The following is a 24,154-nucleotide window of genomic DNA, read 5'->3' as shown; positions in this document are numbered from 1 at the left end:
AGATCTGAGAACACAGGTTGACAGCAACCTCTCTTTTGACCACCACACTGCCACTGTGGTCAGAAAGTCCTTCTATGTGGCACATCTCATTACTAAGGGTTTTGCATCTGGGAAGAAAGAGGTCATTGTCTCCCTCTACTCTTCCCCCATTAAGCCAATCATCGAGTACAATGGTCCATTTTGCATGTACCTCACTAGACACCTGCAACAACTGGAGAGGCCACAAAAGTACCTCACAAAGAGGATCCTAGGCCTTAAACACTTATCCTATATGGACAGACTCAAAAAACTTCAACTAGTCTCTGTCTCATAGGTTCATAGGTTGCTACTAGGCTATTGGCCCTAGGGCCTATACAAGCCTAGCCATAACAATTCCCTGACTATTTCTTCCCACAATATTTACTTCCTTGGACCCCTGTCTAATAGGTCAACTGACGTGATCCCAGGGGTGAATTTCCTATCTCCCATCCAATCATCAAGGTTCCTCTTGAAGAGAGCCAAAGAGGCGGTCTGCTTGACATGTATGGGCAGTCTCTTCAGAGTCTGAGGAGTCTCTGGGTCAGGAACCTATCCCTCCAGCATGTTTTGTTCATTGTCATGACAAGGTTTAGATCCCTAGAGTGTGTGGCTCTGAGGGATTGGGATTTTTTAAGTGTAGCATGTCCACCAGTTCTGGGTTTGACATGGCCTGGTATGTTAAGCAGAGATCGCCTCTGAGTAGATGATATGTGACAGAGTATAGCTGGAGTTTTTTTTAGATGGTCAACATAGAGAATCTGCTTTAGGCCTGTGATTTTTTTAGTGAGGTATTTCTGCAGCCTTTCCAGTTGTTGCAGATGTCTTGAGAGGTACATACCAAATGGGACATTGTATTCTATAATGGGTCTAATGAGGGATGAGTACAGTGGGACAATGACCTCCTTTTTTCTGGATGAAAAGCCCTTAGTAATGTGCCACATAGAAGGATTTCCTGACTGTTGTGGCGATGTGGTTATCGAAGGTGAGACCACTGTCCACCTGTGTCCCTAAGTCTCTTATCACAACACAATTTCAGTGTTTAGTGTACTGCCACCTATGTGGTAATTCACGGATACATGTGTTTTCCCACAGGGGATAACTATGCATTTCTTGGCATTAAGCTTGAGCCCATGGCTCTGGCACCATGCATCTGTTTCTGTAAGGCCCTTTTGTAGAATATCCACATCATTTGGGGATTCAATAATGGCTTCCAGTTTGCAGTCATCTGTGAACTTTGTTAGCCAGAGTCCCTTAGTGTTGGCCTGTTCTTCAGAGACATAGATGCCAAACAAGAGCGGTCCCAGGACTGAACCCTAAGATACTCCACTTGTCACTTGTCTGGAGCTGGATTTGAAGTCAGCTACTTTTACAATGTGGGTTCTGTCAGTAAGCCAGTTAGCAACCCATTGAGTGACGTAAGGATTAATGCCCAGCTTAGTAAGTTTATCTATGATTCCAGAGTGAGGGATGGTGTCAAAGGTCTTGGCAAGGTCCAGATAGGTTGTGTGGACCGCCTTACCCTCGCCACAGCTCTGGAGACTGATTTGAAGAAGTCAATCAGGTTCAGGACCTACTTAGAGGTGATCTCTGCTTGACTTACAAAGCCATGTCTGACCCAGCTCTGTTAGAAATGCTACATCTAAAGAAATCCCAATCCCTCCGCACCACATGCTCCAGAAACCTCAATCTCATTACCACAATCAACAGGACATGCTGGAGGGACAGGTTCATAACCCAGAGACTGCCCATGCTATGGAGTAGACTTCCCATACATGCCAAACAGAGCACCTCACTAGCCCTCTTCAAGAGAAATCTTGATAAGTGGATGGGAAATAGAAAATTCTCCCCAGGATCCCTCCAGTGGCTCTATTCGACAGAAGGAATGGAAACTAAGGTCAGGTGGCACAATGCCAGGGTAATCCTATGGGCTAGGCTTGTAAAAGGCTCCAGGGCCATTAGCCTAGTACACACATATGAACCTATGAACCTATATGTTATGCAAAATTCTCATTCAGGTAAATGCTGGTCAATCAACCAACAAACATTTTTTATTAAAGAATTCTGTGACAAATCTATGTTTGCCAGATTTTTAAATGGATAGCAATTTATTCTGTAGTGTTTCGTACCTCTAGAAGTTAGAGAAATGTGAGGGGCTTCAAACTTTGATTTTTAGTTAGGCTTAAAAAAATGAAGAATTGTCCAGTCAGAATACCATGCTTAGTAACTGCTGCTCTCCAGTGACATAGATATAAGTACCACTTCAAGTTTAATGTGAAATAACAGAAAATAACTATTTATTGTATCAGTTTTTGTAGATAGCTGAATGAAATGGGTAAAGTCATAAGGTCATATATTGTTAGATGTAAAATGTCACAGAATAATAGAATGACCAGTTTGGTATGTGTACTGGAGTAAAGCAAGAGACATTTTTTTCCTGCAGAATGCCAGTTATCTCAGGCTTGAGCCATGTACTGCAGACTTAAAATAAGTCTGACTCCTTCCAGCTTTCTTCTGTATTCATAGAGGGTTAATAGAGTCTAGTAGGGGTCCCAAATGGAGGAAATGTTCTCCCTTACCAGATTAGCTGCATTACTATTTTTTTTTGTTTTGTTTTGTTTTTATTCTGTATTTCTAGCAGATGTCATACTCTTAACCTCTACTTGTGAAATTCATGGACAAAGCCCTTGAACATCAAGGATATGGTGCCAAAATTAGGGACTTCTTATTAACATAAAATGTGCATATTAATTAATGCAGGATGTCTTGTATTTCCCCCACACACACATATGTGCATGGATATAGCTAGAGCTACAGCATGTATGCCACAGTGCACATTTTGAAAACGTATTTATTTTGTTGAATGAGATGTGCTTCAATTTAAATAAAACACTGTCCTTTTAGTATGGCTAATATATTTTTTCATAATGCCTAGTTGCTATTTTTTTATTATTTTATAATGCCTCATTGGTATTTTTTTTTTATTTTAATTTTTTAGATAAGCCTGCACTTTTTGGAGTTGGGGGCTTAATGTGTGGGGGAGGGAGCTACTTTCTGAAAAGTGGCATACAGTTCCAAAAGTCCTAGCCATGCCCCAGAACCCCCCCCATTAGTACACATAAACACACACGCATATAACTGCATGCATGTAATTAAACATTGTTAAAGGGCAAGCAGGCCTTTCTCATGCACAGTAAAATATAATTCTTATATATATATATATATATATATATATATATATATATATATATATATATTTTTTTTTTTATTTTAACCATCATTGTCATTCCAGTTTCACACTACAGCTTAAAATTAATGGTGACATGATCAAACTACTGTAAGTAATATAGAATGAGAACAGTTTGCTTGGAGATACCTAGACAAATAATATAGAACAGAAAAATGACCTGCAGTTAATGGAGATGGATAGAATGAACCACCACAGACACAGTGAACAAAACAGTTGTCAAAGCTAGTAAAATGATGTAGTTCATCCATAGGGCAAGGGACTTCAGGAATATGGTGGCTGCCCACCCATATGAAATATCACCTGCAAGGCCACTGCTGAAATATTGGAAGCAGAACATATGAGGAAAGTGAAATGAAGCTGTTGGGAAGACACTGGAATGGTGAAATGGACAAAGAGAAGGATATATGAGGAAAGTTTGGGTTAGTCCCTCTAGAAGACAGAAGGGAAAAGGAAAGCACAGTGTGGATTCATGGATCCATGTACAGCACATGTGCAGGTACTGAGGTGAAGAAACAGAGCAAAAAACATAAAAGGGGCCTGATCTCAGAACAGAAAGGTTGTTAAAAAAGAAGTTGGAGTTGATTTTGGAGAGTCGGAAGAATGCCAGTATTCTGTTTGACATACTGGAATACTTGCAGAGAGTCTAGTTCATGGATTTGTGTAATAAATCTGTTTTTATAACAACACCTTGTGTTTTTCCTATCGTGAGGTACTTTTTGTGTGGATTCTGGTAATCGTTGGTGCCTTTCTTCACTTTTTATTGAAATTTATTTAATAACCAGGCATTTTTTTGTCCCTTTCCCATTGTCTATCAAGACCTGCCTATTGCACTACCTATAGATCCATTCATTTCCTTGTGAGAGCCCTTCACCCCATTTTTCCCAGTCATGTGAGAGTTGGGCACAAGGAAATGCTGCCATTATATATGGTTGCATGGCAACTAAGGCTTACAATGACAGCTAGACATATACGTGGGTCTAGGAGCTATCCTCATCCTTATACCTTGGTAGCAAAGCTCCCAACAGCACACTTCACTTCATGCACAGGACAACAATGCAATGTCAACATATAGTGAGTAAGAGGACTGTAACCAAGCAACCATACATAGTCCTCTGTGAGCAGCCATTGTGGATGTCTGCCCCTTCCATGTTACTTCACTTTGTTTACCAGCTACTGCAGGGGTTGACAACCTCAGCTGGTGGGTTATGCAGTTCAGGCTGCATAAATAGATTGATATGGATGAAGAGGCCAATGAGGGTACTGGCACTGCATATGGAACTTAATTCCTGTTCAAGTAGGTTATTCAAAGAAAACAAAGTGCCTATAAGTCTACATGTGCATGCTGCAATGGGCTGGCTTCTTACCCAGCATTCATTCTCTACTGTTTGGCCACATGTTGCTAGAATAAGATCTGTCTACACTGGAACCTTGAGTAGGATCTACTGGGCATCAGTGAATGAAAGAATTAATGAATGAACGTTCATGGCTGCTGTCACAGTATACCCAGTCAAAATATGTTTTACTGCTGTCCTGCGATCTTAAGGGTTGATATTATGTTAGAAAGTTTGTCTTGCTGTGGGTTTTTAAATGAAAAAGTCATTAGGTTTTCCAGAAGTAAAACTGTAGGTGTTTAATAATATATTTATTGTGTATCATTATAGTCTCATTTTTGAATTGTGCATTTTTTAAATAATAGTTTCTTCCTTACTTGTTGTACAGTACAAGATACATGTATCCATCTTGTTCATGGGGAAGATGCACTTGTGTCTAAGGATTTGTATAGTGAAAGGTGCACCAGTATGGCAAGACTGCTGCTTTGGGGATTGTATAAACACTAAAAGACACGGGTAGCTGAGAAGCATTGAAAACATGAATCAAAAAGAATTACTGAAGATTAAGAAATTGTGATTACATGGAATCATGCAATACCATGAGTCAAGAAAGCAGAAGCAAGAAAACCAGATGTTGCAGATAAAGACAAAAAAGAACAAAATATTATTAACAATTGAAACAGCTGAACTTAGTGATTGTGTGATGCATACTGGGAGAGACAAAATAATCATAAAATGCCAGAATATACAAGTAGGGACTTGAGCAATATAGGATAAAGATGCCCAATAGTTCCAAGGGATAATAATAATAAAAAAAAACAATTTTCAAGTGTAATTAAATATGCTAGTGATACATGTAACTCCATATCAACTGCAGAAGGAGGCAATTCTGGGAACATTATGGGTGGCAAATATCAAAGGCTGAAGCAATACAATTTTATGAACTCTAATTGTACCCTGAATTAGGAATAGGGTTCATTCTTGTCAGGGTATTAAAATTCCAAAACATTTGGAGAAACTATAAAAAAGAGTAAACAGAAATTCACAATCAAGTGCAACTAAGGAGAAATCAATAACAGAGGTTTTTATAAAGAAATAAAGTTGATGACTGATAAACATTATATAGAAGTTATACATGCCCAAGTGTTCTGCTCTTAAATGTCGATTTGCATAGTTAGATACAGTTATAGGGATCCACTTCTGTGAATCACAAACTGTCAACTCACTAGGATGGACACTACCATGGGTCTGGGAGGGAGCAATTTCAGTTCTTATAGTATTTATGGGACTATGAAGTGGGACTCAACAAAATGTGAACAACAAATCCTGCATTGACTAAAAATTGCTTAACTGTTCAGTTTACACGTGTACTCAACTAAAGCATAAATACTAGAAGAATAAAGGCAATGTGTTTTTAATACCATAAATGTGGGAGAGCTATAAAAGAACATGACTAAAGAAGTTAGAAAGAACCAAAATATATGTGGGTGCAATTTATCTGAAAGTGTGTCCAGATGCATAAATAATTTGAATGCTCTTCTTTGAATGTTTTTAATTAAATGGGTTGGTCAAGGAGCATGTGTAAGTGCTTGGATTAAGTAAAGGGGTAGATTTAGTGATATGTGTGAGTGTCCATGTGATTGTATGTGTGTGTGTGTGTGTGTGTGTGTGTGTGTGTGTGTGTGTGTGTGTGTGTGTGGGTGTGTGTGTGTGTGCAATGGCCAAAGTAAGGTCAGGTAAGTGGATAGATTTAGTGGTTTGTGTCAATGTTTTGAAATGTGTGACTGCATTTGTCAAAGGCAGTTTGTTCAGTACTGTGTGGATGACTGGGTGTGGTTGTATGTTTGACTTTTTGCTGGTTAGGTTTACAGTAAGGGTTAGGTTATGGGATGTATGATGTATGTAATGTATATATTTATGGTGTGTGTGTGTGTGTGTGTGTGTGTGTGTGTGTGTGTGTGTGTGTGTGTGTGTGTGTGTATGTCCAAGCACTTAGTGTAGTACTACTGTTAGGGAATGGGCTTTTGTAAATTAAAATAATAAATTGTAGGGTTAGGAGCAGGGGTGAGTCTCAGGTTTAGAGGTAACATGCATGGGTAAGGTGAGGAGGTGGTAGTACTCATGCATGCTAACTGTAACCCTGACACTGCCATTAATCCATACCTACACTTTAACTTACAAAACCCCCTTTGTTTATCAGAATCATTATTCAGAGAAATTTGGTCCTGGGTCACTGCTAATATATGGGTTTAGTGATTGGAAAACAACACCATTTCCTTTTTTGATTACTTTTTTCAGAGTTTTTTTCTATTTCATTATATTTTGTTTTTAACTGTTTCCATTAATGTGTTTCACATCAATGTTGATGCATTTTGATGATGTTTTGCTTAATCAAAAGATATTTTAGGCCTGATTCCTAAGTACTTGGTCTCAGTATAAGTAACTGCTTACACTGAGTGCAAGTTGAGAGTAGGTGTTTTGGAATCTGGCCCCCAGTGCAAGCCTGTTATAGATAAGCATTACACCAAAGTATGTCACTCACACTGTGAGCAAGTCCTTGGTAACCAGTACAGACTTGCATTGAGAGCAACTGTACTGGAATCTGGCCAATTGTCTCCTTTCTAATTTTGTCTTTTGAAAACATAAAGTATATTTAGTTAAAAAGAAATATCTTGGCATTTATATCAGATCATGCTGTATGGACTACAGCCTGAATGGAGCAGTATGGAACACTCGATAGATTATGCAAACCTAAACGGCATGATACGTATGATGTAGTATGGTATTGTTTTCAACAGGAAAATTATATTTTTCCATTCAGTGGCTCACCTTACATTAAGTTACAGTATTTAAATAACATTTCCAGTGATACATCATAACAATATTTGGTCTGATAGTATTTTTATTGTTGTTTCAGCCCAGAAGATGGGGAAATTCATCCTGAAATATGTAGACTTTACATCCAGCTACAATGCTGCCTAGAAATGTATGCTACCGAAATGCTGAAATCTATTTGTTTACTAGGATCCCTTCAGCTTCATCGAAAAGGTAATGTTATTTTGAAATTTGTAAATAGTGTGGCTCAGGAGTACAGTAACTTCATTTCATTGCTGTTTAATATGGACCATTATATTTTAAATCACAGAAAACATGTACCTGTAACTTGGTTCTGTCTTAGAATGAACTTTTCCATTAGTTGTTGTTCTAATTATCAACACCTTTCTACTACAGCAAATATATATTTATATATATATATATATATATATATATATATATATATATATATATATATATACATATACGCATGTATATATCTCCAAGAAAGCTGTACTATAATAGAACAAAATGGAAAAGGCATGGTCAGAATGCTACATAAACTTTCATTTCCATAAAATTGGAAAGGTAGTTATTTACATATTATTGTACTGATATTTAGATGTTACAGAAATGTAAAATAGACTGGAATAATTAGAGTCTCCTGATCTTTTATTTCACTATCAAAAACATTGAATTTAACAGTGTAATCAGATAAATTGTTGATTACACTTGGATCTAAAGAAGTCCACAGAGAAGTAGACAAAAGCACTGATTCTCTATAGTTGAGTTTTGTAATAAAACAACTTCTTAAACTGATTGTTTGTTTGTGTCTTTCGGCTTTTCCCAGTTAGGGGTCGCCACAGCGGAACTCCGGTCTGCTAATGATTGGCAGTAGATTTTTATGTGCTGGCTTGCCGGGCCTAACGCACAACCTTCACCGAAGGAATGCCCATTCACGCATGTCACCACCCAGAAGACGCTCTAACTGAGAATCGAACGGGCAACATCTAACTGTGAGGCGACAACACTACCGCAGCACCAGCACCGCAGCAACTTCTTAAACTGATCTTTGTAGCTAAATGTACACTACTGGCTCAGTGTATGACTGATTATTTTATTGGTTGTTTGATCCGTCCATCCACGCTCATGAGTCACTTTTGACCTCTATAGTAACCCCATGAACAGCTACCATTATCTACAGAGTTTACTGGATAATACAAATCCTCAAATCAGTTTGCATGCTACATGAACTGCATAAGCTGATTTTGGAACAATCTTTGCTATGGTTCCACAACTGTTTCAACAAATAATTCATTTACATGTGAAGCATCCACTTGTCAGTTAGCAAAGAGAATTGAGGCTTTGAGCTGTTAACAAGATACTTCTTATGACAAGGGTATAGGATTTGATTCCTTCTACCACTATCTGCTTATCATGTGACTCGGAGCAAGTTACTTAGCCAGAGAGTGTTACTGGGTCATCCCTGCAAAGGGACAGTTGTATCCATTGGGCTTTCCTGATTAACAAATTAATAAAATAATAAAAAGAAGCAAGCACTGAAGAAACATTACATAAGGCAAGATAAATGTGATTATTGAATAATTTAAGCTTGTATAATGATTTATGTCTGCATGTGATTTACTCAACTTATAAGTTTGTATAATGCTCTGCTTCTGCATGTGGTTCAGCTAATGGAGAGATGAAAAGTCAGCAAGCAAAGGAGAGGAGTAGTAGTGCTGAAATTGAATTCATCCTCAAGTCTTGGTGAGTACCTTCGTGAGGTGGACCCTGTTTTTCACAAAATCTTACCAAGGCGACACTGATATATAGACTGTATTTATATAGCATATATCATGGACAGAAGTAAGTCAAAAACAAAAAAGTATAGCTGGGTGCACAAGACCCAGGATAAAAAAGTGCCCAATCATGGTAGGCACACTGCTGCCAGGACTGGAAAAAATGACAGTGTAGCACCCTCAAAATACGATAACATTCCTACAATGGGGCCAGGCCAGGACCAGAGGGAGGATGGCCCCCTATTGTAGAAGGAAGTAGCAGCCCACAAAAATCACAAAAAACTGATAGGCCAAAGAGGAGCCATAAAGATGATGGAGTGGACTATTGAGGATAAGAAAGAAATTATATATTGTTACTATTATGCAAAAAGCCCAGAATTTCCAGACAGAGGATATACAAAAAGATTAAGAGACAAATTAGAGGAAAGAAAAATGCTTTCACAGGAAAAACTGTCTGAAGCTTCAAATAAAAATCTGCGTTCATTAATACAACAGAGTTTTGAAAAAAGTATATAGATCAAGAAACTTTGATTTGTTTGGAAAAAGAAGCATCTGAGGAAGTTCAAAAATGTAAACAACAAAACCTAGATATTTTTGAAAAGTATAAAAAAGAAATATGGACATGGGAAAGAAAGAGAGATTTGATATGGTGCAATATTTATGCAAAGGAGAAAGCAAGTTAATTAATATAGAGAAGGCAGTCTCAAAGATATTTTAAAAAAATATAGGCAAAGACACCCAGATATGGAAAATTTTATAATAAAAAAATAATATCACAAAGATGGAATGTAGAAAAAAAAATTAGTAAACCAAAAATGAAAGAAATAGAAGTTGAAATTATGGAGTGTCTGCGAAGTGAAGGATTTAATGCAGAAGATCTAACACATATTACATCACAGCATGATGAATTGAGTACCCAGAATAAGGAGAAGCTGGAAGATCTGGAGACATGTGAAGAAGAAATATGGACATGGGAAAGAAAAAGAGATTTAATATGGTGTAATATTTATGCAAAGGAGAAAGCAAAACTAACCAATACAAAAAGAGCAGCACCAAAGATATTTGAAGAGAAATTCAGGCAAAGGAACCCGGGTATGGATAACTTTACAGTACAAAAAATAACAAGACAAAGAGGAAAAGTAGAAAAGGAAGATTAGTAATGGAGAAGTTAAAGAAATAGAAATTAGGGTTATGGAGCACCTGCAAAGTGGAGGATTCAGTGTAGAAAATCTAATGCAGAAAGCACCACAACATATTAGAGCAATGGATATCCAAACTAAGGGGAAACCAGTAGAACAGGAAGCAATTGGTTTGGTGCCATATCAAGATACTTTGGAGCCTTCCACAGGAAACCAGCATAAACATTTACTTGAAGCTAGACAACAAGGGAAGGAACAGGAAACTGTGGAAACTCTGATGCAGCCAATGTTGAGGAGTGATAGGCCAGTGAGTTCCCATATGACAGAGCAACGGATGGCACGGGATGAAGTTGAAAAGAATGTGCCACAGGAAGATGCTATAGAACTCTATAGAATGCCTGCAGGAAGTGGAAAACAAAGGGTGTGCCCTCAGTCTGGAAGAAAATGAACTAAGGGAAGAGTTGATTTATTTAATGGACAGAGATAGATGTATTAAGATCAATGAAAGAAATAGACTGCAGAAGGTCAATAAAACTTCAAAAGTCAGACGTCTGATAAAACAAATGAACATAGTAATTAGGACTCTCTACAGAGATCCATGCAATATAACAGAAGTAAACAGGATATATTACTGTGCAGCCAAACTAATAACTGATAAAGTTCTACCATAAGAATACAGGGTAGTGAGGCAAAGGAAGGGGAGAAATCAAATATCATCATGGAAGTATCGAACTGAGAAAACTATAAAGCAACTATTAATAGACTGTAGAAGAGGGAATAGATCAACAAAAATATTAAGAAAGATAGACGTCATAAAAGCAATGCACAATATTAGAACAGACCAGGATCTATCATGCACTATTACAAATAACAAGCTATAAATTTCAGCGCAGGCAGAAAAACTTAGAAGATACGCAGATAAATATAAAGGAAAAGTACAAAATAAGCAATTTATTGATGGCCCAAAAAAGTTTTTAGAGAATTGGGAAAGGAATTGAAAGACTGCCAAAAAAAGAAGAAATAGATGCATTTTTGAGAAGTATCTATGAAGATCCTGTGGAACACAACAAAGATGCTAAATGGATAAAAGAAGTAAAAGAAAGAATAAAAAGCTTAAAGGTACAGGATATGAAATGGGATGAAGTAACAGCCAGAGAGATTGAAACGAAGATAAGAAAAGCTTCTAATTGGAAAACCTTGGGCCCAGATGCCGTACTTAACCTTTGGTTAAAAGTATTAACATCTTTGGACAAAGACTTAGCCATGAGTAAGAACTATTTATATGTGCATCCCGAACAGACACCAACCTGGCTAACAAGAGGTAAAACAATGATTCTACTTAAGAGTGAACCTGCAAGCTACCCTAAAAATTATAGATCAATAACTTGCCTTCTGATGACATATGAACTATACACGGGAATTGATGCTGACAGAGTTTATAGTCATTTAGAAGAAAACTGAATCATGGTAGTAAAACAAAAGGTTAATAAAAGAAAGTCATATGGAACAAAGGATCACTTGTTGTTAAATAAAGTCATAATAGAGAACTGTAAAAAGGGTAATAATTTAACTATGGCATGGACAGACTATAGTATCCCGCATTCATGAATAAAACTGTTATACTTGGTCTTAAATTTAAAGAAGTCAAGACCATTTGTGAATCCAATTTCTTTTTTTTTAAATGGTAATGACACTAGATATGTTACTTTTCATGACTGTAAGAGAAAAAAAGATATGAGTTACAGGATGAACTGTTATCACAAGATGTTTAGACAAATCAGTCATTTGTGTATTATTTATTAGCTATTTACTTTAGTTAACTAGATTAGTCCTGTTAGGTATAAGCTATTTCCAGGGGATACTTGAGGTTGTACTAATACTGACTAGGGAAAATTTGACCAGGACAAAAAGAGGACTTCATAAACTGTGAGCTTTTACATCCACCCGGTCTACTGTCAGTTTGATCAGATGGGCACTCAGTTTAAATGCTAATCTGTAGAATAGCACCTCAGTAGAACAGCACCCCCTTTATGCTGTACTGTAGTGGTAATGCAGGTAGGGGGCTCCTTAAAGCTGACTATATGCATAGGTCTGCAGTAATAAGACTGCGTACATGTTTATTGTCATCATCAGATCCAAACATAGTGACAATTCTAAGCCATGAAGAAAACTAGTCTAAAGCATCCCTGCATATATTAGCAGGAGCATTTTGGAAAGGAGCAGGTACAGAAATCAAACTAGAATTGGACAAAAAACAGTATCAAAAAAGGGTATAACGATCACAAGAAAAAAAAATTTGAAAGAAAACTTGAAAACCCACAAATAGGAACTCCTGGATAAAGCACATTGCTCAAGATTTTCTGATGAATGGCAAAGGAAAGGTGAATTTGAAACAGAAAGATGAAAGATAAGTAATGGAAGCTCAAGGCAGTTGACTGCTTACATGCTGATTTGCAAAATCTGTAGAAAAGTGGGAGATAGAGTAAAATATGGGTTTAATATTACATAACTAGAAAGAGTTACATATGTTGTTGCACATCTTGTTGCTGATTGTGATATACACTTATGGCTTAGGATCTTAAAACTAAAAAGCAAAATAATGCGGCAAGATTGTTACATGGTACAGTTGTGCAGAAACTACAACATACAAAAAGATGAGAAGCATTGAAAATATGAAATGGAAAGAATTATTGAAAATAAGGAAGTTCAGGTCACTTAGAATATTACAATACCAACGGTAAAAAAGCAGAACAACGAAAGCATGATATTACAGTCAAGGAAAAATATACAAACACAGCATGAATTACTGAATCAGCTTCACCTAATAACTGTAATGTTGCAATGTTACAATGTATTTCTAAGGCCAAGGACCTCAGATGAGATCACTATAGGCCAAGTACAATCAGTCCTAGTATGGTATGCTATATCACTGAACCTGTCCACCTTCTTTTTAAAAAAACTGATAAAAACTAAATAAAAAACCCTTGGTTGAAGGCTGGCAATACAATAAATCATAAACCAAAAAACAAATGAAATGCCAACCAACACAGCAAAATAAAATGCAAATATTTAATGGTGAGCATTTTCATAGAACAATCCACTTCATCAGACCATAAAATCAAGTGAGAATGCACAGCATATATATAGTAACATTAATTAAACATCAATTAAAATATTAACCCAACAATCAAGCCATTTACATACTCCATGAGCCTTTAGGAGTGGCTTTAAAGGTATATGACCATTCAAACCAGGCATCCTATGGGCTCTTAAAGCTATTATCCATTTAAGTTCCATCACTTCTACTTTATTTTCAATATCACCCATCCAAATATTATCATACAATATTTACAAAATCAAGAATTCAAAGTAATGATCCCTATTGTCAACAATATGTTGAGCAAGTGCACTTGAGGTATTGCTTTTATGAATGTCCCCAAGATGCTGCAGAATATGTTCCTTAAAAGATAAGTTGTTTTGCCTATATAAAAACTAACAAATGACAAGATGTACTAAGTTAATAATGCAACAATCTGCATAAAACCTGGGAATAAACACATTCCCTGTCACAGGATGGATGAACGATTTATGTTTAGAAATAAAAGCACAGGCTTTGCAGCGATGACAGGAGTACATACCCAATCTGTCAGAAATAGTCCTAGCTTCCAATCCAGTGTTAACCTTACCATAGCAAAGCTGTTGCTTCAAAGAAAGATTGTTTTTAAATACAAAATTTGGTCTGCTGCCTACTACTTCCTTGATACTATCGTCAGCCATAAAGATAGGCCAACTCCTCCTCACGACATCACATACTGAGCTGATATCGCTCAAATACATTAAAACTAATCTAGTGGATGTATGAATGTGTCAATCTGTTGGACTCTCTTCTGAAAGAAGAGAAATATGGATGTGCTCCTTGTGCCTGGAGCAAATTGTCATCATGAGGAAATTCATTCAATTAATTTCTCATATAACCTCTGATAATAAAATCCTGATGCAACCCTTGTAACACCAAATTCAGACTATCACTGCCAGTATACAAACTAGGCAATCTCTTGGTTTGTCCCTTTACAATATTGGGATAAATATGTTTGGGATGCATACTACTGTGGAGTAAAAGCCCATTTTCCAGCATGGTTTTCTAAATAGAGTGGTATTAAGCTGACCTTTTCTAGACTTAATTAGATGTATATCTAGAAACTCAATAGTATTAATGGATGTATTGACTGTAAACCGTAAGAACGTAGTACTGTCCTCCAAATACCATACAAAATTCTGTAGTACACCCCCTGAACCTTCCAAAAGTAGAAAAATGTCATGTACAAATCTGCCATAATACTTAGTATGGGAAACATAAGCATGCAATTTAAAAATATGGGCTTGCTCCCATTATGCCATTACCAAATTGGCATAGCTGTTCGTGCAAGTAATACCCATCTCAACCCCCTTTCTTTGGATGTAATAATCACGTTCAAAAACAAAATGTTATTTTCTAATATTAATTCTAAAAACAAATAAAAATCATACTATGTGAATAATCACTGTCTTGTGAAAGAAACAACCTCCAGCAACAAAAATCACTTGCAGATCACTAAAGCCAATAACTCTGCTGGTGAAGCACTATTCTCTTACACCATAGCCAAATTATGGAACTCCCTCCCACCCACAATTACCTCCGTACCATCATGCACCCACTTCAAAACTTTACTAAAAGCACACCTAAAAAACATGCTGGCTATGCCCTTGCAACTCCCACTCTAATATCACCCACCCCATCCAAACACTACCTTTCTTTCCACTCCACTAACTACCTTGATTATAGCAAGCTCGGATACTCATAAGCCAGTACTTATTATACAGCAGGAACTTCTTCTTGTAACATTTGTTAATGTCTGTTATGTACTTCACAGATAAAGATTCTAGTTGTCTACTGATGTACTATGTTCTTCATCTGTAAATATGTTGTAAGTAATTGCTATGTAAATTGTTAATCACTATGTAATCTAATGTAACTACTGTCTGTTTATTTTAACTGTGGAGCTTTTCTCCCTGGGCCTCCACTGAAAATGGACCTACGTCCAGTCAGACACTCCCGGTCAACAAATATAAATAAATAAATTAAATAAATAAATAAAACCTAACCATATCAATACCATCTGTGTTGGGAATAACAGTATATAATGTTTGTACATCCATAGTCACTAACATACATTCTCACTTGATTTTGTGGTCTGATGAAGTGGATAATTCCATGAAAGCACTCACTATTAAAGATTTGCATTTTTACTTTGCTGTGTTGGTTGGCATTTCATTTGTTTTTTGGTCTTTTTAAAACAATGTCAGTTTATTCCACTGACTCCCTGAACAGAAAACACATTTGATCCTGGTTTGAATTTGCTACCCAAGCTTAATCAGATTAGTGTTATTCTTAAAAACTTTTCCATAAATAAAAAAAATAATCCCACAAGTACTGCACATTTTCTAATTTTTTAAAAATACCCATACCCATATCAAATTGCCTCTGTGCATCCTATAACACACAGAGTATAGTCTTCTGCAGAGGAATAGCCTAGGTTGGAATGAAGGGGGTATCATCCCCAGTTACAATGTGTCAGGGGACATAATTGTCAGATGCCATTTGATAAGCAGCACTGCAGCTCTGGTTATGGATTGGATTAAGCACTTCAGTGATCCATATTTTGTAGAGACAGTACTAGCATTCAGAAATATATGTAGCTGCTGCATTTGTGGTTATGGATGAAGTACTTCAGAAGATACTGGAACTCCACAGGGTGCCAGAAAAGCTAGTTTCAACTCTGGCCCTGTGCACCGAAAGACATAAAAAATACTAAGATCTGTAAGCAGAACCAAGTGCATTGTGGAATAAAGTCATCCATTTAGTTACAATAGTAGTAAAAGTAACAGTGCTTATAAGAGACTTTTCATACATACTTAAAGATGGTACCAATACGGGTACCTCCACATGTTGTTTCCTTTGTACGGAAAGCTTTCTGTATGGCAGACCTCATAAGTAAGGGTATCTCAGTCAGGGACAAGGAGGTCATAACATCCCTGTATTCTTCCCTTATAAGGCCAATTACTGAGTACAGTGCCCCCTTTGGCATGTACCTCGCAAAACACATGCAGCAGCTGGAGAGACCACAGAGGTTCCTCACCAGAAGAATCCAGGTCCTCAAACATCTACCCTACACAGATAGGCTAAAACCCCTGTGCATCTACTCAGTTTCATACAGACTTCTCAGAGATTATCTCTGTCTGGCATCCAAAGCAATCTCAGACCCCACCTTGATAGGACTGCTGCATATCCACAAGTCAAGCTTCACTCGAGTAATCCACACGCGTGATCTCAACCTGGTCTTTGACATCGATAGGACTTGTTGGAATAGACTCCCTCTCCACGTCAGTCAGAGTACCTCATTATCCCTTTTCAAGGGCAGCCTGGATAACTGGATGGGAAACAGAAAATACACCCCTGGGATTCCACCCGTGTCTCTGCTGGACAGGGGCTTTGGGTGCTGACTTGTCTAAACATGGGCTAAACTCTTGGCTAGGCTTATAAGGGCCTCAGGGCCAATAATCTAGTAATGTCCTATGATCCTATGATAAGAACTAGAGAAGGATGAAATTCTGAGTATATTTGGAATGTTGGTATGCTTGGCAAATATCACAGACTGAAGTAATATTCATTTCATGAACTTTAACTGTATAATTTCTTAAGAATGAGATCTATTCCTATCATGATATTAGAAACCCTAAACCTTGGTCGAAATTCAAAAGGGACATTTCAGAATCAAACCCCTTAATAAGAACTTTAAAAATAGCAAACAGCAACAGAAAAAAGGAAATACTAGAATCGAAGTGTATTACATTTGACATTTATACTGTTATCAGCTATGGTTTAATTTTCAATTTTTAACCCGTTATTTTCCTTTTGAGATTCAATACTACATAGCTTTTTTATTATATATTATACATTCTTGACCTGAAAAGTCCGACTTCACAATGACCCTTTTCAGAGGATATCGGGGGGGAATGCTCCACACAAAATTTCTACAAATAATGTGCATAACCCCAAAAAAGTAAGAAAAAATAAAACTTGGAAAATGCTAATACTAAGTGAAATAAAGTATTTTTAAATATAATTATCAAACTATCAGTTATAGACTATGAGAGAAACCTAGCTGCCAAAGTAATAGTAATAAAACTTTTTTCAGCTAGATTAAAAATATAAAAAAATCAAACTGCATATATTGACCAAAGACAATGGGATATTTTATGACCCTAAAGATACAGGTCCAGATTCCAAAACAGTTATTGTCAGTGTATTTCTGACCTTCTCCTGAAAGACTTTTTCTCAGTATAAGTGACTTATTTCAATGTATCGAATATCTTTAACCAGGCTTACACTAGGGGGTCAGATTCCAAAAACCATGCTCTCAGCGTAAGTGGTCACTTGCACTGAGAGCATGTCTTTTGGAATTAGGCACATAGAGTAGCTTATGTGTTCCAAAAGATTTAACAGCAATTCTAAAATAACAAACAATGAAGAGAAGTGAAATTATTGCATTTCAGGTATAATATACCTTTTATAAAAAGATGCTATAGAAAAAGATTTGAATGAAACCAAGAACTCAGATGACTGGCAACCCTTTTGTTTAAAATATGGCACAATAATGTTGTCCAAATGAACTGTAATGTTCTTCTATAGCTAAAAATAAAACAAGATTTAAAAAAAATCTTAAAGTCATTCCATTTACATCTAAAAGGATGATGTTGCTCCAAATATCAACCTATTAACATGATTCCAAACTTTAAATTAAATAAACATATGCTGAATCTGTCTACTTCTCCCCATCAAATATAAATTAATCATTAATTTCCTAGAAAACATGCCTGCAAATCTAAGGATTCAGCTAAACCTCCCTAAACATTATCTACCTATCCTTAACCAAATTGGCTACATAATTAACCCTTAGTTTAGCTCCATCTATCTCAGTTGTGATTCATTTCAGCAGTACAACCAACTGTTATTCTCATTAAAATCTCAAAACCCACTGTCAGACACCATTAGCTTAGTCTACAAAAAGAATTATAACAACTCCTGCATGCACTCTTCGTATTGGCTATCTGTGGGGTTGGATCCTTCAAAGCAAACACTTTCTACTTCTATAAAACTAAGCTCCACCTACATTGCCCTCAGGAAACTATTCTATCCCAAACTCATGATTACTGGCAATGCCTATATAACCCCTGCAAAAATTTCATCTTGCATTTCTAACATTTCATCCACTTTTTCTTCATGCAATAATCCAAAGGCTGATTTACTACCTATTTCCTGGCACTGCACATGTTCACAACATACCTGGATGTTTCTTAATATTTAAGTTATTTTCTACAAGGTACCAGAATGTTATTTTTTATGCTAAATCTGTAATTTTATATATACCACCTCCTAGACTAACATCTAAAGACTGATATCTTCTTATCCCCATCTTCATGATAGTTAAACATCATGCAACTCAAAATTGGACCAAACTTCAAAACATGTTGTGGCCTGGATTTAGGAAAATGGCTATTAATTATATCAAAGTTTACAAAATAATTATAATATATAATTATATCAACAATTACAAAACAACTTTACATTGTAAAATATTTTTGAAGTTCTTAGGCCTTAAACACTTGCCCTATATGGACAGACTCAAAAAACTCCAAGTATTCTTTGTCTCATATCGCCTATTTAGAGGCGATCTGTGCTTGACTTACAAAGCCATGTCTGACCAAGTTCCATTAGAAATGCTACATCTGAAGACATCCCAATCCCTCTGCACTACATGCTCCAGAGACCTCAACCTCATTACCACAGTCAACATAACGTGCTGGAGGGACAGGTTCCTAACCCAGAGACTGCCCATGCTATGGAATAGACTTCCCATACATGTCAAACAGAGCACCTCACTGGCCCTCTTCAAGAGGAATCTTGATGAGTGGATGGGAAATAGAAAATTCTCCCGAGGGATCACTCCAATGGCTCTACTCGACAGAGACACTGGGAACTAAGGTCGGGTGGTACGATGTCAGGGTAATCCTATGGGCTAGCTTGTAAAGGTTCCAGGGCCATTAGCCTAGTGCACACCTATGAACCTATAAGAATTTCAGTGATTACTGACAAAAATTGTTGAGATCATATTCTAACCCTATAAATAGTTATGCTTCTCTTTTATTCTCTATATCTAGGTATGGGCTATTTATTATAAATCCTATTTCTTCTGTATAAATGATTAATTTACTTGGTTATTCACAACATATTTGGTCTTTTTATTGAAATGTTTGCTGGGTGCATACATAATTAATTAGTTAATTAGTAGTGTAAATAGTTGTACCTGTACTTATAGATATATAATGTGCTTGTTGTTTCTTTTGTAGAAGTTTTTAAATATGTTTAACCTTTATAAGAAAATCAAATAAACGAGTTTTGGGGAAAAAAAAACATTAGTTCAACAGCACTGAATATTATTCCATGGGCGTGCCTGTACAAAATCAACAAAAACATTATTAGACCATTTGCAATAATTTTTACCAGTGTAGTTAAAGATGGCTAGGTATTGCGCATGTGGTCACCAACAATGGCATTTTCTTTTCACAAAAGAGGGTATTTTAGATATCTATTCATTGCTCATGGACATTTTTGAAGTAATGTGAAGGGTAGTCATTGTACTGTAATTGAAGGAACTATATATATATATATATATATATATATATATATATATATATATATATATATATATATATACACACACATATATATATATAGATAGATATAGATATATAGATGATGTTTAGCCTTGCTTCATGAAAAAAATGTCCTGCGTTCTAAACTTCGTTACTTTCTTTGAACAAATAACTGTTTCTACTGAAAAAGATTTAATCCATACCTCTCCATCTCTTAGGGGAAGAAATTTAGACAGGACCAAAGTAGTGAAGCAGCAAAAGCCTAAATATAGGAACAAATTTTAAATATTGCTCTTATAAACTGAAGCTGCTAGAATAACAGGTATGACATTAGCATGCGTTTTCTAAAGGATATGAAGTCTAAAACTGAAAAATTAGTCTTTATTTACTGATTTCACTCCTCAATGATTTGCTAGAAATCCACAAATTTTATGAGGAACAGATCAAAAATATTGAGGTGGGGCTGGCATAATGGTTAAGGTATTTACTGCTCAGAAACAAAGCACTGGGTTTGATTCTGATCTCTGGTTACTGGCTAGGCTTGTAATAGTCTAGGGACTGCTAGCCTAGTATATTGTAATTAACCTATGAACCAATATGAGGTAGAAATCCTGAAAATCTGGACAGTTTAGAGGTATGGTTTATCCTTTTACATAGTATGTTTGGATCTAGCAAATGCATTCCATATGATCCCCATGTAGACTTAATAGATAGTAACAAAATGGGAGAACTTTTGCATACAGGTGCAGATCAACATTCGCTCATGAAAGGAACATCCTGCTTTCTAAACTTGGTGGTACTTCCCATAATAAGTAACATGTTGGTGACACACATCATGGAAGGAGAGGCACCACCCCAAGTCACTCTTGCACACACAAACACACATTAAAACACACATAGACAAAGTACGCAATACCTGTCCCTGTTGTCAGATCATCTATGATGTATCCTTTTTCCCTGATCTGGTAATTCATAGATGATAACAGAGCAGTCATTAATACCAGACATTTGAGTTTTACATTTCATATCCTTCAAGTAAATGTAGGCTAGGGAATCCCCCCCTTGTACATGAAAACATGTTGCAGGTATTGTATAATGAATGCCCAATACCCCAGTATATTAAAGAAAATCATCTGTTGCACTACCATATTAGTTAGTTTAACCAACTAGTACAAAGGGTTCTTGTTTCAATAGTGCATGGTTAAAATCTCCCTCCCTTCTTATTTTTTTAAACAGTGTCTAGTGTTTCTTGCACCTTTGTTAATGTGTCCTTTTGACACTCCTTAGTGACTATCCCTGGTTCCCTAGTGTCTTGCCCCCCCCCCGCAATCCCCATACTTGTTTAAGTAAAAATAAGGCATGAGTGCTATACAGTAATCCCTGTTGTCTAATGCCCCCCCACATAAAGTTTTACATTATGCTCATTAGTCTGTGGCGGTGGATTATGACAGCCACCATAACCCACACCCACATTCATACATGCAGACATACACATCAAATGCATACATATGCAAACACACACACACACACACACACACACACACACACACACACACACACACACACACACACACACACACATGCACACACATGTGCTCGCATGCACACACACACACACACACACACACACACACACACACACACACACACACACACACACACATGCACACCTACTTCACCCCACACAGACCCACTCATTCACATATGCAATCCCTCACATACACAAAGCCGCACACCATCCAACCCTGTTTTACCACTGAACTTCCCAATATTTACCTCTTTCATGATGGCTGAACATAGCCTTTTGGTTTTGTCCACCACTACAGTATGGTAGAAGTGGCTGTGCTAATCTGCCTCTCTAGTGACAAGCTGATAAAAACAAGATCAAAAACACAGAAGAATGAATCTCGAAAATTACAGTTCTCGTCTCCTTAAAACTTCTCTTTGCACCGGGGGGGGGGGGGTCAAGCCGCCCATATCCCACAACCTGATATATACAAACCCCAAGATCGACATACCTCAGAGAAAAGGGAATATTCTGGGAAATGGCATATCAGACTTACTATATTTAAGTCCGTTATTTTGGCCATTCTTTCTGTAGGTTTCAGGACTCCCTGTGGTGGGTCTGGACATTTTAAATGCTTACCTGTGAGTGATTCTATGAATTGTTCACCACATTGACTCCTTCCTGGACGTGGTCCCCCCAGACTGCGTCATTAGCATGTAGCATGGTGTTACAGGCATCCTGATGCTGTGCTACATGTCTCTGTGCTGGAGCACCATGTTAGAGCTGTCTCTGAATTCCAAAAGGTTACTGCAAGGAGTACGGGATCTCTATGTGCATCTTCAATATCATCTTGTGTACGGGTAGTACTAGAGAAGCTAGACAGTTAAAAATCAGTGTTGTATACAAACTAAGTGCTTAGCAGAGTACAGAGAGAGAGTTAGAATGCAATTAATACTCTGTTCACAGTGTATATGAACTGTGGCATTCCACAGGCCTTCATATTGGACCTTTAATAATTGGTATCTTCTTTTAAAGGTAAACATGGGCAACTACCTCTGGGTAATAAAATGTGCAGATAATCACAAAGAAGGTGTTTTAGATGGTTCATCTAATAAAAAGGGACTATTAGGATGACCCTAAAAAATAACTATGCATTATATAAAACAATAATTTGACAAGTTTTAGGATGCAGTACAGATATCTGTATGTATTTCCCAATGAAACATACTGAGCTTGAGAAAAGTCCATCATTTTCAAAGAAAGAAATTGTAGATCTATAAACTTTAAATTGCACAGATCTTAAAGTAGCTTTCACTGCACTTGTTGCATGACTTCTAACAGAATGAAATTTATCTGCTTTTAAGTTACTTTTGGACTAGGTTCTTTGCCCATAGGGCTAACTCCAGAATGTTTTTGTTTAACTTTAATATAAGTTAACCACGTGTTTAATAGCATGCCCTCTGCTAACATACTGAAATATAAAACCACTGCTGATTAAGCAGTACACATATCTGTGTAAATTATTTCATAATTTTTATGGGTGATAAGTGATACAAATGTGGTTATGCCATTCAAGCTTCTAGAAATGTATTGGGTAGGAAGTTTGTTAAAAGAATAAGCGAACCACTCTGTACCTCATTTTATTCTTTTGTTGAAAGAAAAATAAGAAAGAAAGAGAAAGATTATTACTGAAGCTGAAACAAATAGTTTATTAGTACTCTAACAACTACTACTGCAAAACTTAATAGGATTCAATATAAAAATATAAAATTCAAGAAAATAAATAGCTATTGTTATTGTTAAATGGTACAGATAAATGAAAAGGTTTTACCTTGTGTTTTGTGCTGTTCCCCAGAAGAAGATTAAAGCAGCATTTCAGGACTACAAAAACAATACAAACAGAAAATAAATTGAGTCATCATTTTTCTTTAAACTTTTTAATATTTTTTTTCTTTAGTTGCTTGTCTCTTTAAATTAGTTAAGGACCAATCCATTTCTTCAGGTTTGTCCAAAAGTTTATTTTTCTGAGTAAAGTCCAAAGCTTCTTCAAGCATGTTAAAGGTTTTTTTGTCCTTCAGGAAGAAATATCTTCATTTTTGCTGGGAAAATAACATCTTAATTAAGGGGATGCATGCTTTTCTTTTAGAAATCACTGATTAAAAATAGTCATTGTCAAATATGATGCTTCATTGTTATTGGAGAATTTGACCAGACTGTCTTTAATACCAAATCTCTGTCCTGAATTGAAAGGAATTTAACAATTATAGATCTGGGAATGGATGGATTATTTCTGAAGAATTTGAAAGAGACATATGAGTTCTTTCTATGCCAAAAGAAAGTGACTCAGGTAGATTTATAGTTTTTGGTAACCACCTATTTAGAAATGGTATCATGTCTCCTTCTTCTTTATCTGGTATTCAGTAAATTCTGATATTAACCATTCTAGATCTACTTTCCAGATCTTCTACTTTTTCAAAAGTAAAATGTTTTGTTTTAGGATAAATTCATCATGATTTTGATTTACAGTCAGCCTTCCATCCAGGTCA

At 36.5% G+C, this 24,154-nt stretch overlaps 1 protein-coding gene across 2 annotated transcripts in view; it reads left to right on the top strand.

The window, feature by feature from the left end:
* The window catches only part of LOC122795596 (regulator of G protein signaling 7 binding protein), a 722,711-nt gene that overhangs the window by 516,551 nt on the left and 182,006 nt on the right, over window positions 1-24,154 (top strand). For both annotated transcript variants that reach the window (XM_044063857.1, XM_044063859.1), the window contains exon 3: window positions 7,514-7,644. In XM_044063857.1, the coding sequence (XP_043919792.1) occupies window positions 7,514-7,644 (131 nt within the window). The remainder of the gene's footprint in view (window positions 1-7,513; window positions 7,645-24,154) is intronic.

Source organism: Protopterus annectens, chromosome 2.part2 (assembly GCF_019279795.1).
Source record: "Protopterus annectens isolate FY-2018-M chromosome 2.part2, PAN1.0, whole genome shotgun sequence".
Taxonomy (NCBI): domain Eukaryota; kingdom Metazoa; phylum Chordata; order Ceratodontiformes; family Protopteridae; genus Protopterus; species Protopterus annectens.
Note: the sequence above shows the minus strand (reverse complement) of the source record. Positions and strands in the feature narration are given on the sequence as shown.